Genomic DNA, 21573 nt, shown 5'->3' with positions numbered 1-21573 from the left:
GGGCTGCTTGAGCAGTGAGGGGCAGAACTCACACTTTGAGCGCAACCCCACACAGCCTCTCTGTATTGGCCGCGTTCTCTTAAGGATCTTTGAGAAGCAGTGAGAGAGACAGGAATTGTAGCTGAGACTTATGATCATAGTGGACCCAGCTTTGTGTCTGTTGACTCAGTTACGCCTCATGAGACCCACATTGTTCAAATGAGGGGACTGAGGCTTGGAAGGACGAGTGTCGCATCCTGGCTCACACGGTGCCAGGTGCTCACACAGTGCCAGGTGCATTGCAGACACTAATGCGGTTGTTCAGGAAAACAGGAAAAGGAGTCAGTGGAAACGTGCGTGTGTGTGTGTGTGTGTGTGTGTGTTCGCGTGCTCATGTGCTCACAAAACAGACTCGATGTGTAGCCTACTTGGCCTCTAACTCATAGATTCACCTGCCTCTCTCCCTTTGGAGTGCAGGGAATTAAAGGTTTGTGCTACTACACCCTGTGGGAAGACTGTTTTAAAATCCACCCCCCCCCTTTCCTGGTTTTTTAAGACATGTTTTCTCTGTGTAGCCCTTGCTATCCTAGAACTCTCTCTCTCTGTAGACCAGACTGAACTCTGCACTTAGAGATCTGCCTGCCTCTGCCTACCAAGTGCTGGGACTAAAGGCGTGCACCACCAGCCCTGCTATTTTTTTTTTTTTTTTAATGTGAATGGGTGTTTGCCAGCCACAGCACACGTATGTCTGTACTGTGCACAGTGTCCTCAGAAGCTAGACGATCACCTTGGGTTCGCTGGGAAACAAGAGCTTAATAATTGTTAGCTTCCACGTAGGAGCTGGAATACCCAGGGTCCTCGGAACTAACAGCCAGTGCTCTCAGCCGCTGAGCCATGTTTCCAGCTCCAAGGGGGAAAAGTTTTAAGAAGGAAAGTGGAAGCCACTCTTGGGTGCTTCATCTGTCTCATAGGGGGCGGACTGTGACATCACTGCTGGGTGCGCGGTGTCTGGGCGCTTGGCCTTCTTGCCAGCACTGTGTCTCTGCGTGGGAGTTTAAAGTGATGCCTTCTGGCTTACGATTGGGCTGTCGTGAGATGTCCTCATGCCTAGGAATTGTGGTTCCATTTAGCTTCTTCCTCTATTTAATGATCCTACTGAGCTGCAGGTGGCTTCTCTGTTGCTGTTATGCGAAGCATGAGGTCCTCACCCTCCTCCTTGCCTGTTCTCAATGCAGATGGCTCAGCGGAAGATCCGAGACATCCTGGCTCAGGTTAAGCAACAGCATCAGAAAGGACAGAGCAACCAGGCCCAGGCACGGAGGAAGTGACCCCGCCCCTTCCTGTCCCTGTGGCTCCAGATCGGCAGGCGGACCGCAAAACTAGAGGGCCGGTGGAGGGCCAGTGTGCTCTTCCCAGCAGGCCTGAGAACAAGTGGGAATCAGGGGCCTTTGGGCCTGGCTGGAGATCAGGTTTGCACACTGTCTTGAGAAAACCGGCTCAGTGCGGAATCCTGATCTCTTGCCACCGTGCCCCCCTCCCCGCCCCCCCAAATTGAGCCAGCTGGCCTCGGCCCACCCTTTGGCATATTACCATTGCAATTGTAGCTTGGGTTGCTTTTAAACGTGGATTGTTTTGAGGGAAGCTCTCCAGCCATCAGAAGGGTGTGTCGGATCCCGGGGTGGGGGTGGGGGTGGGGGGGAGACGGGGAGAGAAATAAAATTTCCTTCAGGTTTTAATAAAACCTCAAAGGATGGTTTGTTTCTTAACCCCATCCCCGCCCCTTCCTGACTTCTTGGTTAATTGATGAAAACTCCTCCCCTTCTTAATGCCTTGACCAACACCTTCCCCTATTCATTTACACGGTTTCAGCCTTGTTTCTATGGGTGAGGGGTCAAGGGAGGAGGCCTGGCACACAGCTGTGTTTACAGTGGTAACTGTGGAGAGCACCTGCTGTTCCGGTCCTTCCTTAACCAGTCGCTGGGCAGAGTATAAGATATAAAGGCGAGAGATAATAATTAAAATGCATACTGATCCACGTTTAAAAGGAGTCCTTGGGCTAAGGATAGAGCTCAGTGATCACAGTGCTTGCCTGGCTTGGGCAAAGCCCTGGGTTCCATCCTTGGCATCACAAAAAGGAAAAAAAATAAATAAATAAATTAGTATGCCCTTGTGGCTGAGCTGTTGCGGATCGCCGTCTTGGAAAATTGGCCCAACAGAAATTTCTCTCAGTCGGCTGGCGCGTCCCTACCAGGACAGCCCACCTCATTAATGCCCCTCTCTCCCCCTGTGGGTCCTGCATGGTGGCCCGCGCTCAGCAGGGCAGGGGCTGGTCACTGTCCCTGATTCCCATCATATTCTCAGGCGGATTTTATATAATTTTTTTTTTAAAGTCTATTTTAATGGTCGGATATATGAGCTCTGGGAAGGGGGTGTGAGTTCCCTTTGATTAAAGTCTCAGTTCCGTGGAGGAGTCGAGTGGCCCAAAGGTGCTCTCACCCCAATCCATGTGCTCTTACAAGGGCTGGGGCAGGCATCGCGGCGCGTCCCCGCCACGGCACTGTTTTCCTTGTGGTGGTGGCACTAGAGCCCAGCCCTGAGCTCCCGATAAAGCCTGAAGTCCATCAGCTGACAACCTTAGAAAATTGGAGAATTATCGCTTCTGTTTTTTTTATTCTAGAGGAGTATTTAACTGACTGCTTAATGCCTCCATGAATTGTCTTGTCATTATGAAAGGCATGCCTGAAAACAAACCTCAGAATACCAGCAGCATTGTGCACAAAGGGGCGAACACACTTAATTTATTAATGTACCAGGCTCGATGTGACCTGTTGGAAGTTTAGCCCTTCTGGAGGACGGCAGCCACCAGTTAAGTGAGGCTAGGCCTCCCCTCCTAATACTGTACTGATTGTAATGCATATTAGCCAGGTGATGCACTTTAGCTACCCTGGACAGTACTATCAAGTGTGCTGGGAAGAAAGGAAGGCCTCTCTGCGTGTGGAAAAGCCCATGCACTGAGCTCCCCTCTTCCCAACATTGCAAGGACTACAGTGACAAAGCAACCGTGATATGTGGGCGGAGCCAGGCAGTGCTGTGCTAAAGTAAACTACCTCAAGGTGTGAAAGTTACCTCAGCAATGATTTTCCTTTGTTCCCTAAACCCTGGTTTTAATTTTCTTTCTTTTAAAAAAAAAAAATTTTTTTTTTAACTTTTTTAATTTTTATTTTCTTTCTCTGCGGCTTGCTGATATTTTATATAAAAAAAAAGAAAAGAAAAGCAAAAGAGAAGCTGATAGTCTTGAATATTTTATTTTTTTAATGAAAAGAAAAAACGAGAAAGTTATGTTTCATAATTTCTTACGTGAGCCAGTAACTCTTTAGGCGCTCTGTGGAGGACAGGCCCTATGGGGAAAGGTGGGGAGTTGGGGGCTGGATCCAGGGGAGGAGGGCCAGGGTGGAGCGGGGAACCCCAAGGGGCCCAGGACTTTGCTGGGTTACGATCTCTGACCTCGAAGCAGGATTTAAGATCTAGCAGAGCTTGAACCCTTGGGGACCAAACAGCAGTGTCCACTAACCAAATGGCCTGTGGGCACCCCTCCCCCTCCTCCTGTGAGCCAGTGCCTTAGCTGGGTAGTCCTGCCCGTGGTGCTGTTATTTTAAGATATTGCCTCCGTTTTATCGAGGAGAGAAATAATAACTAAAAAATATACCCTTTTAAGAAAACCTGTATTTCTTTTTTTTAAGAAAAAAAAAATACGGGAGCCAAGATTTCGTCTATGGGAAAAAGACAAGACCGCCCTCTCGCCGTCGGAGAGGCCCACCCGGGTTTGCCGCTGCAAACTGCGGTGCTTCTCGTGTTTTATTTTTTGGTTATTGTTTCATTTCCATCCCACCTTGCTGTTCTTAGTCTGTGTCATTCATAGACTGCAAGGCAAGCAGGTCCTCAGGGACTGCCCGCCCCCAGCTCCCTGCCTTCCCTAGGTTCATCTGCTTGAATCTAAAAAGCGGACCTGTTAGGACATTCTTGACTTTAGGGTGGTGCGTAGCCAGGGGGGGGGACGGGGAAGATGCTGAACGAGACTGAGGCAGGATCTTACCACCCAGTCCTGGTCATGATCTTAACCACTTGTTCCCTGTCATGATCGTACCACTTGGTCCCCATCACAGCCCCTCATAGGCTCCAGACCTTATAGTCCAAAGAGAGAAACAAAGTCTTTAGGATGATCACAGGCCAATAGAATTAAAGCCTACCACCTGTCCCAGACACAAAGAAAAGAGTCTCCCAGCTTCCACCTGGCTCGTCCTTTGTCCCCAAACAAAGCTGACAATGTTCAGACATCGGCCATTTAGTGATTTCAAGTGGATTTCTTGCAGCAAGCATGCTTCGATCCCCGGTTCAAGTGACCACGGGAGGGGATCCCGCAATACCTGGACTGAGATTGTTTGAGTGTTCGGTTCCCTTCACACCTGAAGCCCAAGTCCCTTTCCTTTGGCCGATTGAGCTCCCTGAAGAGATCAGAAAGTGTGGCAAGGGACCTGAAAACTTACGTGGATTGGCCAAGCAAGGTTCCAGTCAGAGCTAGACTTGCCCAGCAGGAGGATTGTGTAAGTTGGCATACTGGAAAGCAAGAATAGGGATTAGGGGTCAGAGGTCAGCAGGAAGGGAGAGCCTGGCCTGTCTTAGGCCAGATTTTAGGGCAGCTCCTTTGCCTGTTTGTTACCTCTTTTTTTTTTTTTTTACCTCCCTGTCCTAGGTAAGATAGCAAACTATTACAAAAAGCACTTGGGAGATTTGGACCGTTTTGAGAAAAGCAACTTTAAAAAAAAAATGCTTCTGTGCTCTAAGGTGTATAGAGAGAGAGTTGTATGTGTGCACGCTACACATGTATTTTTAATGAAAGGACCATCTACTTAGCATCTATTTTTTAAATTCTTTGAAAGACATAAAAAGCCAAATGGTTTGATTCACTGACTGACTTTGAAGCTGCATCTGCTGTGTACACCGCAGTGGCTTTAACCCTTTTGGGGTCTGGTTGCCTTTTGCAGTTTGAGTTGTGGACTTGGTTGCTGGAGGGGGTCTAGGCAGGCAGGAGGAACCATAGTTGAGGACAGGGAAGTTGTGTGGCCCTTGACTCTTTCTGGTCCTTTCTGTTTTTCATTTTCTCCCTGAGCGCTCCGCTTCTGGGGAAATCTCATGCCTCACCGTTGGCCCGAAGAGACCCCGTGTCAAAACCCAGAGGATGCTGGAGCAAGATGCCCCAAGTGGGTCTGTATGTCCGTTTTCCTTTGTGCCAAAGACAGACAGACAGACAGACAGAGGCTGAGAGACTATTTTCTGAGACAAAAAAAGCAGTGGCCGGCCAGCTTTCTACATCTCCTAGGCCTGTCTGCAAGGGGGAGGGCCTGGAGGCTGTACACTAAAGACAAGTGCCCACTCTTCTAAAACTGCTGGGGAGATTTGGGGATGGTGCTTGCTAAGGGCTAGGGAGCAGGGAATGAAGGGGGCCCTCTGGCTCCCTGTTGCACTTTGGGGAAGGAGGGAATATTTTGGGCTCCTTGTTGAATGGCTCTCCTCCTGTCCCCACGGCAGAGATGGCACCGGGAAGTTCCCTTCAGGCCTGGCAGACTGGCAGTGAGGAGGGGCCTCAGTTAGCTCTCAAGGGTGCCTTCCCCTCCTCCCTTCCCAGACACCCTCTGCCAAACTGGGAACCATCAGTGCTACTAACTACCTCAGCCCCAGAGGGCACCAAGCCTAACTGAGCCCCAGGAGGAGCTGGTGCTTTAGGCAGCTCTTCCCCTCTCTTTGGGGTGAGGTCTCCTTTCCTTTCCCTAAGGGGGGGGGAGATCCTAGCGGCTTTGCCATTCAAACCACACAACTGTTTTGCCTGTTTGTTGAAAACCAGTAGAAGGAAAACAGCTCTGCCTGACAGGGCATTTGTAGGAAGATTGAAGAGAGCAACGCCAGGGGATGGACAAAGCCATTTTCCTTTCAGATAGATAACTCGATGGTTTTAGGTGCAGAAAAGTTTCTCTTGTATTCAGACATAGAGTAACACCAGCTGGAACTCCCTGTTTCTTCCTTTGAATACATCTCGGTGAGGGTACGTGACATGGGAGAGGCCGCGCGCCTGAGGGGCCAGAACCTCAGCCCTACAGGGTCTGGTGGCACCATTGCTGATGCCCTCACATGGTTGAATGTGGACTGACAGAAGAAGAGAGTTTGTTTTTCGTAAATATCAGGAAGCTCCTGGAGCACATGTCCTTTGTAATCACAGATGATGAATACTATGAGTGTAAATGGATGAACTACCTCAGTCCTTACAGTAAGATTGGAAATAAGGCGGGTTTGACTCCCAGCCTGAAGAGAGTTGAGGCTTTATGCCACAAAAGGTTTGTCTCCGGGATCAGGCAGGCGTGCCGGGATCCCCCACTCACATAGGTCGGGTTGGCAGGGTTCGTCATCTCGTGTATCTCCCCCCCCCCCTTTCTGCTTTCCTCACCCATGCTTTCACCCCTTTCCCCTCCAGCTTGTCCCTCTCTGACCATTTAGCTTGGGTGGACCATCTGGTGAGGAAAGGACTGGCTCCTTTAGAGCACTGGTTGGAGGGGAGTTCTGGGACTGGCCTGGGATCCCTCAGCTCCTGGGCCTCCTCAACAGGCTTTCTTGACGATCCTCTACCTCCACTGAAACCCCCCCCCCATCTCCATGGAAGGGGGTGGGGCTATTGCCTCTGAGATGGAGCAGGATCCTTTGCCCTGGGGCTTGGCCAGTCCACCAGACTCACCCACGCCACCTGTGTAGTTGGGGAACGCCACTGGGTGACCTAGCCCCTTCCTTGCCCTCTAAAGGACCTCCTTATAGAAACCCCGTTTCACTTTTGTTTTTAATCTACCTCTTAGCAAAAAATATAGAGAAATTAGGTAGTGGCAACTCCACTTGCTTAGGTTAGGGGGGGGGAAAGGTTTCTTTTTCCAAAGGAAAAAATATTACCTTAAAAATACTTTCCAAAAAATAATAAAAAAAATTAAAAACCAAAAAAAAAAATCTTTTAAGGGAGGAAGACAATTTCCAGTAACGGGGATGAATTTCCTAAACTGTTCTCCTCCCCCTCCCCCCCTTACATAAGTTTCACTCTTTGGCAATCTTTTTTCACTTAAGGTAATGCCATGTAGTTATGAACAGGTGCAGCTTTCCCAGTGTGCTCCTTGGCTTGTCACATCCCCACCCCAATGGCTGCCAGTGAGACCCCACCTCCCAGCCAGGTGACTTCAAGACCCCCAAGCAGAAACTGTGGCTTGGGGGAATGTTTTCTCTTGGCAGGTGGTTGGGGGGGGGGGACCACTTGTGACTACAGTTTCTTGTGAACCACTGCTCGTAAGCTCATCCGGAATGAATTTAAGCGTATGATCAATTAGCTTAGCAAGTAAACATCGTTTTCCTACCATTTGGAGGTCTCCCTTTTTTTCAGATTCTTTATTGCGGTCTCTGAAACAGTTAAGTCAAAAGAACCCGCTCCCCTAAGGCACAGATGCAACTTTAGTGAGGAATTGGTTCTTTTTCTGGATGGAAATCTGGGAGGGGGTGGAGGGCTGCTGCTTGTGACTGTTGTGCTCTGTAACGGCGACAACTTTGAAAATTGTACTTTATCAGAACTCTGCCAGCCATCGCAACCATGAATTTGATTGTCCCCTCCTCCCGCCCCCCCCCTTCTCTGTTCTTGAAGCCGGGGGAGGTGGGCAGCTGCCTCGGACTTGGCAAGTTTGGCTTTTGTTTTTGTTTTTTGATGGATAAGCAGGCCGGGGTTCCTTCCCGGTAAATGTTGTTTCAGCCACTACACGATTTCATTTCACTGTCTCAATCTCAAAATAAAAAGAAACGTTGAAAACCTGAATGTGTGTGTGTGTGTGTGTTTGTGCTTCTGGGAAGGGATGGGGGAGGTGAGTGCAGCCCTGGGTGTTCCCTGAGGAGAGGGAGATGTGTCAGGGTCGGCTTGGCACCATCTGTGTCCCCGAGAAATTATGGGCAGGAAGCTCAGGGCACAGGTTGCCTCGCTCCCTTGCTGCTGTGAGGAGCCGCGGTGCTCTGCTGTGCGCTTGCATTGAAGACCTGGAACAGTGCCACGAAACACCTGAGTTTTGCCATGTGTTGTACAGGTGAAAGTACACTACTAATTCACGTGTGAGGGATAGCCTTCACAAGCTCAGCTTTTTCTTTCTTTCCTCCTTCCTTTCTTTGCTTTTTGAGGTATGGTCTCACTGTGTAGCCCAGGCTGCCTTAGTCTGCACCCCCTCGGCTTCAGATGGCTGCCTTCTGCTTCAACCCCTGGTCTGCATTGTTGTCATCAAGTCTTGGGTTCCTCCCCTTTGTCCTAAGCAGTTTCTTGTTTGGCAAACCCCTCACAGAAATGCGGCTATTCATAGAGGATAGCTCCAAATCTATTGTTTCTGCTGCCTGGGCTCATTTCAGGACCTATCCATCATCTACCACACGGGTTTCCAACCCATCCACCTGTGAGAGGGTGAGAGGCCCCTGGCAAAGGGAGCTTGGCTATGTGGAAACCTTAGAAGGGACGATGCGCTTCGTTTGGGCCCCCTCTTCGAGATCTGCTTTGCTTCACACTGGAGCGTGGTGCCTTCCACCGACAATTCCGCAAAGGGCCGGAGAATGAGGCACTGCAGGAATAAGGATCAGCACCCGTCCTTCCTGCCTCACCTTCCTGCCTCACCGAGTGGTCCTGGAACCTCCTCTGCTGGCCAGGCTGGTTTTCAATTTGCATACATCCTCCTGCCTCTGCCTCCCAAGTATTGGGATTAGAGCCACCACACCTGCCTCTTGCTGTGTAGCCCAGGCTGGCCTCAAAACTCTAAATCACCTGTCTCCAGTGCTGACATTTCAGGAGTATAATACCAGGCCTCAGCTGCTTAAACTGGAAGTAAGTCCTAAATTTAAAAAGCGAGCTGGGCTAATCCCAGCAGAGGCAGGCGGATCACTATGACTTCGAGGCCAGCCTGGTCTACAAAAGGAGTCCAGGAGAGCCAAGGCTACCTACACAGAGAAACCCTGCCTCGGAAAACAAAAGGGAGGGAGGGAGGCTGAGCAAGCCATGGGGAGCAAGCCAGTAAGCAGCGCCCCTCCATTACCTCTGCATCAGGCCTCCCAGCTCCTCCTGTCCTGATTTTCTTGAGTGGCAAGCCTAAGCTGGTTAAACCCTTTCCTCTCCAGCTTGCTTTTGGTCACAGTTTATCATAGCAACAGTAACCCTGACTAAGGCACATGGTATAGAGAAGCAGAGACTAGTTATCCCATTAGTGGGATGATGAACTCCCATTTCCCAGAAGCCCCTCCTGTGTGTAGCTTCAGTTTCCATCAGGCAGCAGTGCAAAAATTGCTTGCTCTTCTGAGCTGTTCAGAACTGCGCAGCTGTCCCCCACTTTGATGCATTTGTTCCTTTTGGTTGTTTTGTTTTGTTTTGTTTGTTTTTTGAGACAGGGTTTCTCTGTGTGGCCTTGGCTGTGCTGGACTCGATTTGTAGACCGGGCTGGCCTCGAACTCACAGCAATCCTCCTGCCTCTGCCTCCAAGTGCTGGGATTAAAGGTGTGCGCCACCACACCCGGCCTTTTGGTTGTTTTGAGACAGGATCTCACTTTGTTCCCCTGGCTTGCCTGGAATTCACTATGGAGACCAGGCTGGCCTCAAGCTCATAGAGATCCACCTCCCAAGCAATGGGATGAAAGGCATGTGTCACCGTCCTTGGCTTATTTATCTGTAAAGATTTTATCTTGTTTTCTAGTTTGTATTTATATTTTGGGGGGGTCTGAATGTATGTATGTGCATCACACGCATGTAGATGCAGCCAGAGGCCGGAAGAGAGCGTGTGGTTCCCCCAAACTGGAATTACAGGGGTTTGTTATCTACCACATAGGTGCTGATAAACAAAAGCTGGGTCCTCTGGAGAAGCAGCCAGTGAGTGGTCTTGACCACTGAGTCAGTTCTCCAGCCCACTGATGACATTAAAAAAAAAAAAAAGTTATGTTGTAACAGTGAACATATGCAGATAACATCAGAGAGCTGCTTGCAGGAGTCACTTCTCCCCGTCCACCACGTGACTTGTAAAGATCAAATCAGATCATCAGGCTTGTTTGGCAGGCATCTCCATCCTCTGAGTATTTCAAACGCCTGCTTGAGGACAATTGTACTAGAATTTCAGAAATAGAACCCCTGGGCAGGCGAGCTGTGAATCTCAAGTTGGGGGTGGGGGGGCGGGCGGTGAAGAAGAGGAAAGCTATGGGTAGTGTGGAGCCATCCCTTTTGAGATAAGAGTCCAAGAAAGCCAAAAGGTTCAGCAAGCCAGCTGTAATGCAAACAAGTAACTGCGTGGCAGGCAGAGGGGGCTTTCAGAAAACACATAAAAATGCCCAGAGTGGAAGTTAGGCATGGTGGCGCACGCCTTTAATCCCATTACTCAGGCAGGCAGATCGCTGTGAGTTCGAGGCCAGCCTGGTCTACAAAGCGAGTGCAGGGACAAGCCAAGGCTACACAGAGAAACCCTTGTCTTAAAAAACAAAACAAAGAAAGAAAGAAAGAAAGAAAGAAAGCCCAAAGTCAGGCTGGAGCGATGGCTCAGAGGTTATGAGCACTGCCTGGTCTTCCAAAAGTCCTGAGTTCAATTCCCAGAAACCACATGGTGCCTCATAACCGTCTATAATGGGATCCAATGCCTCTTCTGGCTTGTGGGCATTTATGCAAATAGAGCACTCTTATATAAGATGTACGCATAATTAAAAAATAATCGAAAACACCCTCGGTGATTGTTCACGCCTTTAATCTAAACACTTGGGAGGCAGGTGGATCTCTAAGCGCTAAAGGCTAGCCTAGTCTACATAGCAAGCTCCAGGGCAGCCAGTGCTCTATAGTGAGACCCTGTGTCAAAAAGGAGAAGCTGGCTGGCTTCAGAGGTTAAGAGCACTGTCTGCTCTTCCAGAGGTCCTGAGTTCAATTCTCAGCAACCACATGGTGGCTCACAACCATCTATAATGTGATCTGGTGCCCTCTTCTGGAGTGCAGGTGTTACATGAAGGCAGTACACTCATATACATAAAATAAATAAATCTTAAAGGAGGAGGAGGAGAAAGAGGAGGAGGAGGAGGAGGAGGAGGAGGAGGAGGAGGAGGAGGAGGAGAAGAAGAAGAAGAAGAAGAAGAAGAAGAAGAAGAAGAAGAAGAAGCAGCAGCAGCAGCTGGGCAGTGGTGGCGAACACCCTTAGTCCCAGCATTTGGGAGACAGAGGCGGGTGGATCTCTGTGAGTTTGAGGTCATCCTGGTCTACAGAGCAAGTTCCAGGACAGCACAGGTGGGGGGGGCAAGGGGAGGGAAGAAGGGGGTGGGAGCTGGGGGAAGTGACCCACGGCTTTAATGCCCACACTCATGAGGCAGAGGGGCAGGCAGAGCTCTGTGAGTTCGAGATTAGCCTGGTCTACAAAGTTGAGTCTGGGACAGGCAGGGCTACACACATAGAAACTTTGTCTGGAAAGAGAGAGGGAGGGAGAGAGGGAGAGAGACTAAAGGTTGATGCAGGCGTCTGTCTGTACCACTTTCCAGCTTATTTTTTAGGCAGGGTCTCTCAATGAACTTGGAGCTCCAGGAAGCTGCCTGTCTTCACCTCCCAGTCCTGGGATTATAGACCCTTGTCTCCAGGTCTGGCTTTTTCATGTGTAGTGCGGATCCAAGATGCAAACCCCCATGCTCTCACAACAAGCCCTTTGCCAACCGAGCTATCCTCCCAGCACCCTAAAGTGAGATTGTAATATCTATTATTACAATTTTTTATACTTTATGTGTGTGTGTGCTATGTATGGCTGTGTGGGTGCCCTAGGAGGCCCGAAAAGACCATTGGATCCCCCAGAGCTGGGGTGGTTATAAGCTCCCTGGTGTGGGTGCTGGGATCCAAATTTGGGTCCTCAGGAAAAGCAGTGCTTTTTTGTTTTTCTTTCTTTTTTTTTTTTTTTTTTTTTTGTTTTTTTGTTTTTTTGTTTTTTGAGACAGGTCCAAGGTCTGTGTAGCCTTGGCTGCCCTGGACTTGCTTTGTAGACCAGGCTGGCCTTGAACTCACAGCGATTCGCCTGCCTCTGCCTCCCAAGTGCTGGGATTAAAGGCATGCGCCACCACACCCGGCCTCTTTCTTTTTTTTTTTTTTAATTAATTAATTTATAGTATATGAGTGCTTTATCTGCAGAAGAGGGCATCAGATCACATTATAGATGGTTGTGAGCCACCATGTGGTTGCTGAGAATTGAACTCAGGACCTCTGGAAGAGCAGGCAGCGCTCTTAACCACTGAGCTATCTCTCCAGCTCTTCTTTTTCTTTCTTTCTTTCTTTCTTTCTTTCGTTCTTTCTTTCTTTCTTTCTTTCTTTCTTTTTAAACATCTGAACCCTCCCTCCCTTCAGCCCTACAGCTGCTTTTGAATGAACCAGAGAGATCCTATTTGCTCTCCTGTTTAATAGTTTCTCTTGACTACCTTATGGGCCCAATTTACACCCTTCTCTAAATAGACCCTTTCCAGCCCTTTCTAGGGAAATGCCAAACCAAGGAAATGACTCCACCCAAGGAAAGCTTGGAACTGGTGACTTTACTGAGGGTAATTTACAGGAGAAAGAGTGTGGGCTTCCTTATGGGCTCAAGGGCAGCTCTCAGCAGCTGGAACCTAGGCAGTTGGCCGACACCACTGTATAGTCACCTGTCCCTCACCTATTGCTTACTGAAACAGGTGTGTCTTGGGTGACACGATCATAGCTGATCAGGGTTCCTGGCGCTGGTTCTGCGCCCTGCATGGCACTTTCTGGCGTTATATAAGCTAGTGTCCTAGTTAGGGTCACTATTGCTGAGGGGAAACACCATGACCAAAGCAGTTTGGGGAGGAAAGACTGTGTTTGGCTTTATGCCTCCATATCACTGAAGATGGCATTTGCTACTTTGTTGTTGTTGTTGTTGTGTTGTTATTCCAAGACAGGGTTTCTCTGTGTAGCCCTTGGCTGTCCTGGACTCACTTTGTAGACCAGGCTGGCCTTGAACTAACAGCGATCCACCTGCCTCTGCCTCCCAAGTGCTGGGATTAAAGGCGTGCACCACCACAGCCGGCCAGGCTCTTAGAATCTTTTTAAATATTTATTTATATTTTAGTTTAGTTTAGTTTTTCCAGACAGGGTTTCTCTATGTGTATCCTGGCTGTCCTGGACTCACTCTGTAGATCAGGCTGGCCTCGAACTCACAGAGATCCGCCTGTCTCTGCCTCCCAAGTGCTGGGATTAAAGGCGTGAGCCACCCCGCCCGGCCTTTTTTAATTTTTAAAATTCATTTTATTTTGTTTTGTTTTGTTTTTTGTTTTTGTTTTTGTTTTTGTTTTTTTTGAGACAGGGTTTCTTCGTGTAACAGAGCAGTGGCTGTCCTGAACTCACTTTGTAGACAAGGTTGGCCTTGAACTCCACCTGCCTCTGTCTCTCCAGTGCTGGGATTAAGGGCATGTGCCACCAAGTCTGTCTATTCCAGAATCTTTTAATTGAAAGTACACAGAATCCTAAGACCCACCATTGTCCGTTCCAAGCACCTAGCGGTAGCTGGGGCCTTACTAAGCAAGAACAACAAAACTGTTAGCAAAGTCCAACACAGCGCATGGGCAATCCCATTGCTGCATTGGCTGTCTCATCAAAACTCCTGGACGAGTTACCTCTGCTGTGGAGTTAGTCCTTTCTGTTCTAACGAGCCTTCTTTCACACGTGGGATTTCCTCAGTAATGCCTGGTCTTCCTCCGTTGTATTACAGTCCATGACACTCAAGGGGGGGGGGGGGAGGGCGTGCATCCATCAATAACCAAATATCCCTAGTGGCTAACAGAAGCCATTTGTCAGGGACTTAACTCCTTCCTACTGCCTCTGATTATGCAGAGTCCAGCTCAAGAAGCAGCAAATAAGCCTGCTGTGGTGGTTAGGCAGAGCCACATGGATCTCTGTGAGTTCAAGGCCAGCCTGGTTCTAGGCCAGTCAGGGTAGTTACACAGAAAAACCAATAAGTAAATACATGAATCAATCAATCAATAAAATAATAAAAATAATGCTGGGCAGTGGTAGCGCACACCACTTGGGAGGCAGAGGCAAGAGGAATCTCTGTGAGTTCGAGACCAGCCTGGTATACAAAGCAAGTTCCAGAACAGCCAGAGCTGTTACACAGAGAAACCTGTCTGAAAAACAAAACAAAACAAAAAGCCAAAAACCAAAAATACCAAACATCATCGTCATTGCTGTCATCATCGTCGTCATCATCATCATATAGACTTTAAGGAAAATAATACAATACCACAACCTGGTATTAAGTGTAATCATTAGCCTGGTCATTGTGAAGTCAGTCCTGAAAGACTTTTTTTTTTTCTTTAAGATTTATTTATTATCAAGCTGGAGAGATGGCTGAGAGGTTAAGAGCACTGTCTGCTCTTCCAAAGGTCCTGAGTTCAACCATTTGTAATGTAATATGATGCCCTCTTCTGATGTTGTAGGTGTACATGCAGGCAGAACACTGTATATATAATAAATAAATCTTTAAAAAAAAAAGATTTAGCCGGGCGTGGTGGCGCACGCTTTTAATCCCAGCACTCGGGAGGCAGAGGCAGGCGGATCGCTGTGAGTTCGAGGCCAGCCTGGTCTACAAAGTGAGTCCAGGACAGCCAAGGCTACACAGAGAAACCCTGTCTCGAAAAACCAAAAAAAAAAATAATAATAATAAGATTTATAAGCCAGGTGTGGTGGCACATGCCTATAATCCCAGCACTCAGGAGGCAGAGGCAGGTGGATCACTGTGAGTTCAAGGACAGCCTGGTGTACAAAGTGGGTCGAGAACAGCCAAGGCTACACAGAGAAACCCTGTCTCGAAAAACAAAAAAACAAAACAACAAAAAAAGATTTATTTATTATCTAGACAGTGTTCTGCCTACATGTATGCCTGCTTGGCAGAAAAGGGCACCAGACTCACTATAGATAGTTGTGAGCCACCATGTGGTTGCTGGGAATTGAACTCAGGACGTTTAGAGGAACAGACAGTGCTCTTAACCTCTGAGCCATCTTTCCAGCCCCTGAAAGACTTTCAAGTAAGCATATCAGGTGCCTTTCACTGGAAAGGTGCTGTGCAGGGAGCTGGATGGGAGTTTTTGGCATCCTGCCATGTGACAGCTAAACTGTCCCATTCTCAGGATAAATAGTCCGTGTACTGGTTTTGATGCAGTGTCCACTGGGCTGGATTTTTCCTAGGAAGAACCATGTTTGGCTCATTTGCCACTCATTCCATTACAAAGATTGAGGCTGTTTTTGTTAAAGAGCACCACTCTTAATTTGGACCTGAAATTTTTCAGCATGCTAAAACCTTGCTGCATGGTTGCCTCTACTTTGCGTCTGTTTTCTTTGCTCTTCAGGTTGCCTGGAGTGCACAAACAATAAATTTCTTGTGACGAAAAAATTCTTGTGACAATAAATGTCCTGTGACAAAAATTGAATCTAAATTGTGTGTGGTGGCGCGCACACCTTTAATCCCAGCACTCGGGAGGGAGAGGCAGGCAGGTCTCTGTAGGTTTGAGGCCAGCCTGGTCTACAGAGTGAGTGAGTTCAGGACAGCCAAGGCTACACAGAGAAACCCTGTCTCGAAAAACCAAAGAAAAGGATGCCAGGCGTCGTGGCGCACGCCTTGAATCCCAGCACTCGGGAGGCAGAGGCAGGTGGATCGCTGTGAGTTCGAGGCCAGCCTGGTCTACAAAGCGGGTCCAGGACAGCCAAGGCTACACAGAGAGACCCTGTCTCGAAAAAACTTAAAAAAAAAAAGAAAAGAAAAGAAAAACCAAAGAGAAAGAAAGAAAAAAAGGAAAAAGAAATCAGAACCAACATTTCCATTCACAAGAGGGTTTAAAAAAAAACAACAAAAAACCACCTAGTAATAGGCCTAAGCTAAGCAAGGAAGTGAGAACTCACTATGAAGCTGAGGGCGAAGTTCAACTCCTGACTTCCCTGCCTCTACTTCCCAAATGCTGAGAGAACATGTGTGAACCCCCACACGTGACTAAAGAGAGAATTTGGAACACGCGAAGATGGAAAGAGGCCCCAGGTGCATGGATTGGCAGAGTTAATGTTGCGTAAATTCAAATGTACCCCCAGAACATCCACAGCAATGAGAAAAAGAGCAGCGGCCAGAGCCATCATAACGCCAGGCTTCAAGGTATATGTCAGAGCCATGAGAGCAGAACAGCACAATGCGCGCGCGTGCGCGCGCGCGCGCGCGCACACACACACACACACACACACACACAAAACACACACAGACCAAAAGATTCAAATGCAGAGTGTCCAACCTGTGAGCTTGGGCTTCAAATGTTCTAGAATAGCTATGAGTGCAGCCTAACATGTCTGTGTAGATCACACTGCCGTGTTTCAATGTCAAAAGACATCCCATAAATAAAGCTACGTAGGCACAGCCAACCGCACTTCATTAAAGTTGCCAGACAACATATTTATTTATTCATTAGTTATACAGTGCCCTGCTTGCATGTACACCTGCCCATCAGAAGAGGGCACCAGAGCTCATTATGGATGGTTGTAGGTCACCATGTGGTTGACTGGGAATTTGAACTCAAGACCTTTGGAAGAGCCTAAGCTGCTCTTAACCTCTGAGCTATCTCTCCAGCTCAAGACAACATATATTGGAGAAAAATACAAATGGACATTCACAGGCCCAAGAATGAAACCACCTGGCACAACAAATTCAACGCAAACCTATCAAAGACCTCAATGGCTAATCTGAAACTTTAAAGCTGCTTGAGGAAAAATCCAGAAGATGTAAGCAGGGGATGTACTTTCCAAGACGTATTGCAGTAGCCCAGGGAAATAATCACATGGATGAATAACTGAGAATTGTATAAAATCAGAAAGACTCCGCACAGCAAAGGAAAACAGAATGAAAAGGCAGACTACTGACTGAAGTAGAGAAAATCTCTGCTAGCTTTCCACTTGGCAAGGATTGATAGGATACATGGAGGACTCAAAAAAAAAGAGAGAGAGAGAGAAAAGGGGGTTCAATCAATAAATGAGTGAGTTGGGGGGTTGAAGGCTGGAGAAAAGGCTCAGAAATGTGTTTCGTTTTTCAAGACAGGGTTTCTCTGTGTTACAGCCCTGGCTGCCTTGGACTCACTTTGTAGACCAGGCTGGCCTTGAACTCACACCGATCCACCTGTCTCTGCCTCACAAGTGCTGGGATGCAAAATATTTTTTTTTTCAAGACAGGTCTCTCTGTGTTAGCCTTGGCTGTCCTGGACTCACTTTGTAGACCAGGCTGGCCTCGAACTCACAGCAATCCACCTGCCTCTGCCTCCCGAGTGCTGGGATTAAAGGCGTGTGCCACCACAACACCTGGCTGGGATGTGTATGTATGTGTGTGTGTGTGTGTATATATATATATATATATATTTTTTTTTTAAAATTACTTTATTTATTTTGTGTATATGAGTGAGTGCTCTATCTGCATGCACACCTGCAGGCCAGAAGAGAGCATCAGATCACACTATAGAAGCTTGTGAGCCACCATGTGGTTGTTGGGAATTGGACTCAGGACCTCTGAGCCACCTCTCCAGCCCATGGCTCAGCAGTTTAAGTACTTGATGACCTTGAAGAGGATGACTTGCAGCATCCATGTTGGACAGCTCACTACTGCGGGGAACTCCAGCTCCAGGGCATCCAATGCCCTCTTCTGGCCTCTAAGGGCACCAGGCAGGCATTCGATGTACATATATACACATAAACTAGGTATGAAGACACAGGTCTATAGTCCCAGCCCTTGCAGAAGGTCAGGAGGTCAGTGCGACATAGTGAGACAGTGTCTCAAGGCTTAAGAGGTGGGAGAGCTGACTACAGGGGGGGGTGGGTCCATCGCCAATGGCCTCCAATCCTGCTAATGTTTGACTAGCTACTCAACATAGTTACCCCAGGTAGAGAGCCAATGACGGAACAAAGAAACGGTTGCACCCAAGTTCAGTGTGTTGATCCCATGAGTTCACTGGGTCTGTTTCCAAGAGTGTGAGGTGAGTGAGTTACCTGCATGACCACAGAATCTCTCCGCTCTGGAGGATTGCCTCACGGGGTGGGGGTGGGGGGGGGGGCTGCAGCACGGAGCTCTGCTTCATAGCTACCCTCCCCAAGAACACTTGCAGTTTGATCACAGAAAGGAGTAGTAGATACGTGTGGCATCTCAGGTCCTGCCATTCTCCCTGCCTTCTGTTAGGGAGTGGCCATAGGTGTAGCATTATTATTGTAGAGATTACTATTGTTTTCCTTATTCTGTGGCAGGGGTGTGGAGCTCAGGTCCCTCGGCTTCCTGAGGTGTGTGGGGGGGAGATGGTCACATACACCTGAAGGAAACAACCCTTCCTGCCCTTTTCCTGTACCCATCCTTCAGGAGACCCTATTTATTCACCTGCTACAAAAGCTCTCTCTTTCTCTAATTTTTTCTTTTTCCGAGACAGGGTTTCTCTGTGTAGCCTTGGCTGTCCTGGACTTGCTTTGTAGACCAGGCTGGCCTTGGACTTACAGAGATCCACCTGCCTCTGCCTTCCGAGTGCTGGGATTAAAGGAGCGTGCCACCGCACTCAGCTTCTTTTTGTTTTGTTTTTTCAATTTTTTTTTTAAATGCACATTGGTGTTTTGCCTGAGTGCATATCTGCGTGAGGGTGTCAGGTTTTAAAGTCACAGACACTTGTGAGCTGCCATGTGGGTGCTGGGAATTGAACCCCAGTCCTCTTGAAGAGCAGTCAGTGCTCTTAACCACTGAGCCATCTTCTCTCCGGCTCCTTTAGGGTTTTTTTTGGTGTGTGTGCGTGTGTGTGAATGTGTGTGTGTGTGCGCGTGTGTGTGTGTGTGTGTGTGTGTGTGTGTGTGTGTGTGAATGTGTGTGTGTGTGTGTGTTTTGTTTGTGTTTTGGGACAGGGTTTCTCTGTGTAGCCTTGGCTGTCCTGGACTCACTCTGTAGACCAGGCTGGCCTTGAATCCTTTTGGGTTTTTAACAAAAGCTGTACCTGATACTAATAGACTGGGTGAGAAAACCCACAAGGTGTCCATATTCTCTTTTTGTTTTTGTTTTTTGAGACAAGGTCTCTCTGTGTAGCCCTGGCTGTCCTAGAGTCACTTTGTAGACCAGGCTGGCCTCGAACTCACAGCAATCTGCCTGCCTCTGCCTCCCGCATGCTGGGATTACAGGCGTGTGCCACCACGCCCAGCTGGTGTCCATATTCTTTTTGGCTTCTGTGCAACAGTTCTTAGTCCTGCATCTGAAACAGGACCTCTCTCTACAGTGGAGCCTCATAGAGGCAGGATAAAACGAAAGTTAGAACTTGGGACCTGGGCAGGAAAAGGGACGGCTCACTCCAGAGTCTGACTTGGAAGTCTCAGCCGCTAAGAGGGAAGGTATATCAGCAGAATTAACAAAAATTTTGCTATGATTGTATTAGAATGAACCCAATATTCCTTTAATAGAGATTTCCTGGACACAACAGCCATTAACTCAGTCACATGAATCGGTGCCACATTAAGGGAAAAGATCAGTTAACCCAGAGCAAGTCCAGATTTGAATTCTCTGCTTCAAGCTCCCTCACCCTCCCAGTAAGGGTGAGTGACTTTGAATTCTGATCCTCCTGGGGTTACAGATGTGCCCCATCACGGGCATCTGGCTTTGGAAAAGTTTGACAGTATCTTTCTTCCAGTTTGGGTATTTAGAATTACTTCGTTTTCAGCCTTTCTTCCTTTTTGGGACGCAGCAAGCTATAAAGAAATACATACCGCGCGTAAGCAGAGGATCGCACGCAATCCTCGTCTAAGAGAAACTAGCGGCCTGGCCTCGCGCAAGTTGGCTGGGCGAAAATCAAACCGTAGAACCGCTTAGAAAAGAGCCTCCGGAAAACCACCCCCAAGACATTTCGAAAAGGGTTTCACAAATACAGATGCGGAACAATTTCGTGGGAAATTCACTTTTTCTTCCGTCACAAACAAAAAAAGCATCATGTGGCAGGCTAAAGTTCTTGTAAGAGGGTTCGGACTACAAACAACTGCAGTTTTACTTTCCTGGGGGTCTCGTCACGACAGTTGGCGGCGGGGTGTTGCGGGGAAAGGTGGATGTAGGGCAAAGGCTAGATTAGGGAGAACCGAGATTTAAACTGTGGAAGGGCAGGTAGGGGACGAGGTGACAGGGAGATGTAGGAGTGAGCTAGGAGACTGTTTCTCTGTAGGGTGGATACGCTTGTTGACCCAGGGAGGCGGAGAAAGAGGAAGAATTTGGAAGAGAAGCGCGCGGTGGAGGAGAGGGGCGGGGGGTTTGCGGAACTGAGCACCTAGGTTAACTAAGGTGTGCTAAGACCCGCCCCCACAGCCCAGAGGACTAGCCTGGAGAGGGAACACAACAAGTAGGGTGACGCCATTTGTTTCTGATGAGAGAAAGCAATGAATGAACCAGTTTCACCTGGTTCCAGTCTAAGCGCTCTACCTCCCTCAGAAAGACCAGCCCACTAAGGAGATGTCCTGGGCTGGCCTGGGGGGTTTATCAGAGGTGGGTTGCATTCTTAGCCCTGAACCCAAGGAACGTAGAATACACCCAAAGTAGGTCGAAGCCGGTTTACGCTGCTTACTGTTTGATTGCCTCAATTTGCAGAACTGTCTTTTGGGGCTGTGGTAGTTTATACACGTAAATTAAGCGTTAGGAGCTATCTCTGGCAAGTCTTCTAAGTAGGAAAAGCTGGGGCGGTGGTCGGCGCAGGGACCATCTCGTTCCAGGGATAATGGGCCCCTGGAGCTTCAGAGTCATAAAGGATCAACCCACATGGTGGCAAAAACTATTGGAACGCAGCCTGGGCGCAAGGCAAGGTCCAGCGCCTGGGCGGGGGATGTGGGATGTGGGCGGGTACGGTGCCGGGGACTCGCTGCTTTTTCCTGCTCCGGTCCCGACCTGCGCCGGGCAGTCGGCAGAGAGGTGGCTAGAGCGAGCGGCGATGACTTCCAGCTAGTGAGTGTCCCCGGGGCCCCGAGGAACTTGAGGGCGCGATGTTGGGGAGGAACAGGTGTGGAGACGGCACACCGGAGAGCTCAGACAGCGGGCAAGTGACCCGTGGAGCCCCGGGAGTTTTCACTTGGGTGGCAGCAATCGCCCGGCACGGCGCGTACCTTCCTTTGCAGAAACCTCCTCCTCCTTTTACCCCCCACCCCCGCCCCTTGCCGCGGCCTCCCCCCTTTAGCCCTCTGCCTCCGCCGCTGCGCCCGGGCAAACCGGGAACCGTTTTCCCGTAGGAAAAAAAAAATCGACCAGGAGGTGGCCAAGAGCACACCCGGGCAGGTTCGTGCGTGGGTCGTGCCTTTGGGGGGGCGGGTGCTGGGTGCCCAGGTAGCAGCCCTGAGGCGCCGACCCGACCCGGGCAGCAGCAGTAGGATGCGGGCTTAAGCAAGTGCAGGAACATTGGTCCCTGAGTTCTTTCCAGAAGGTTCCATAGCCGCCCTCGCAGACCCAAGGATTTCAGAAAGTCAGGTCTGGAGTAAGA

At 48.9% G+C, this 21573-nt stretch overlaps 2 protein-coding genes across 3 annotated transcripts in view; both read left to right on the top strand.

Moving 5' to 3' along the window:
• Nucleotides 1-7867, top strand: part of IGF2BP1 (insulin like growth factor 2 mRNA binding protein 1) — a 50446-nt gene extending 42579 nt beyond the window's left edge. For both annotated transcript variants that reach the window (XM_084749918.1, XM_084749917.1), the window contains exon 15: nucleotides 1215-7867. In XM_084749918.1, the coding sequence (XP_084606044.1) occupies nucleotides 1215-1307 (93 nt within the window). In that variant the 3' untranslated portion in view covers nucleotides 1308-7867. The remainder of the gene's footprint in view (nucleotides 1-1214) is intronic.
• Nucleotides 7868-20956: 13089 nt separating this feature from the next.
• Nucleotides 20957-21573, top strand: part of B4GALNT2 (beta-1,4-N-acetyl-galactosaminyltransferase 2 (SID blood group)) — a 48676-nt gene continuing 48059 nt past the window's right edge. Inside the window, exon 1 of the mRNA XM_084749920.1 lies at nucleotides 20957-21044. Coding sequence (XP_084606046.1) covers nucleotides 21031-21044 — 14 coding nt within the window. The 5' untranslated portion in view covers nucleotides 20957-21030. The remainder of the gene's footprint in view (nucleotides 21045-21573) is intronic.

The sequence above is a fragment of the Acomys minous genome (assembly GCF_964271855.1).
Source record: "Acomys minous genome assembly, chromosome: 12".
Classification (NCBI taxonomy): Eukaryota; Metazoa; Chordata; class Mammalia; order Rodentia; family Muridae; genus Acomys; species Acomys minous.
The sequence above is the reverse complement of the archived record's forward strand: the minus strand, read 5'-3'. Positions and strand labels throughout refer to the sequence as shown.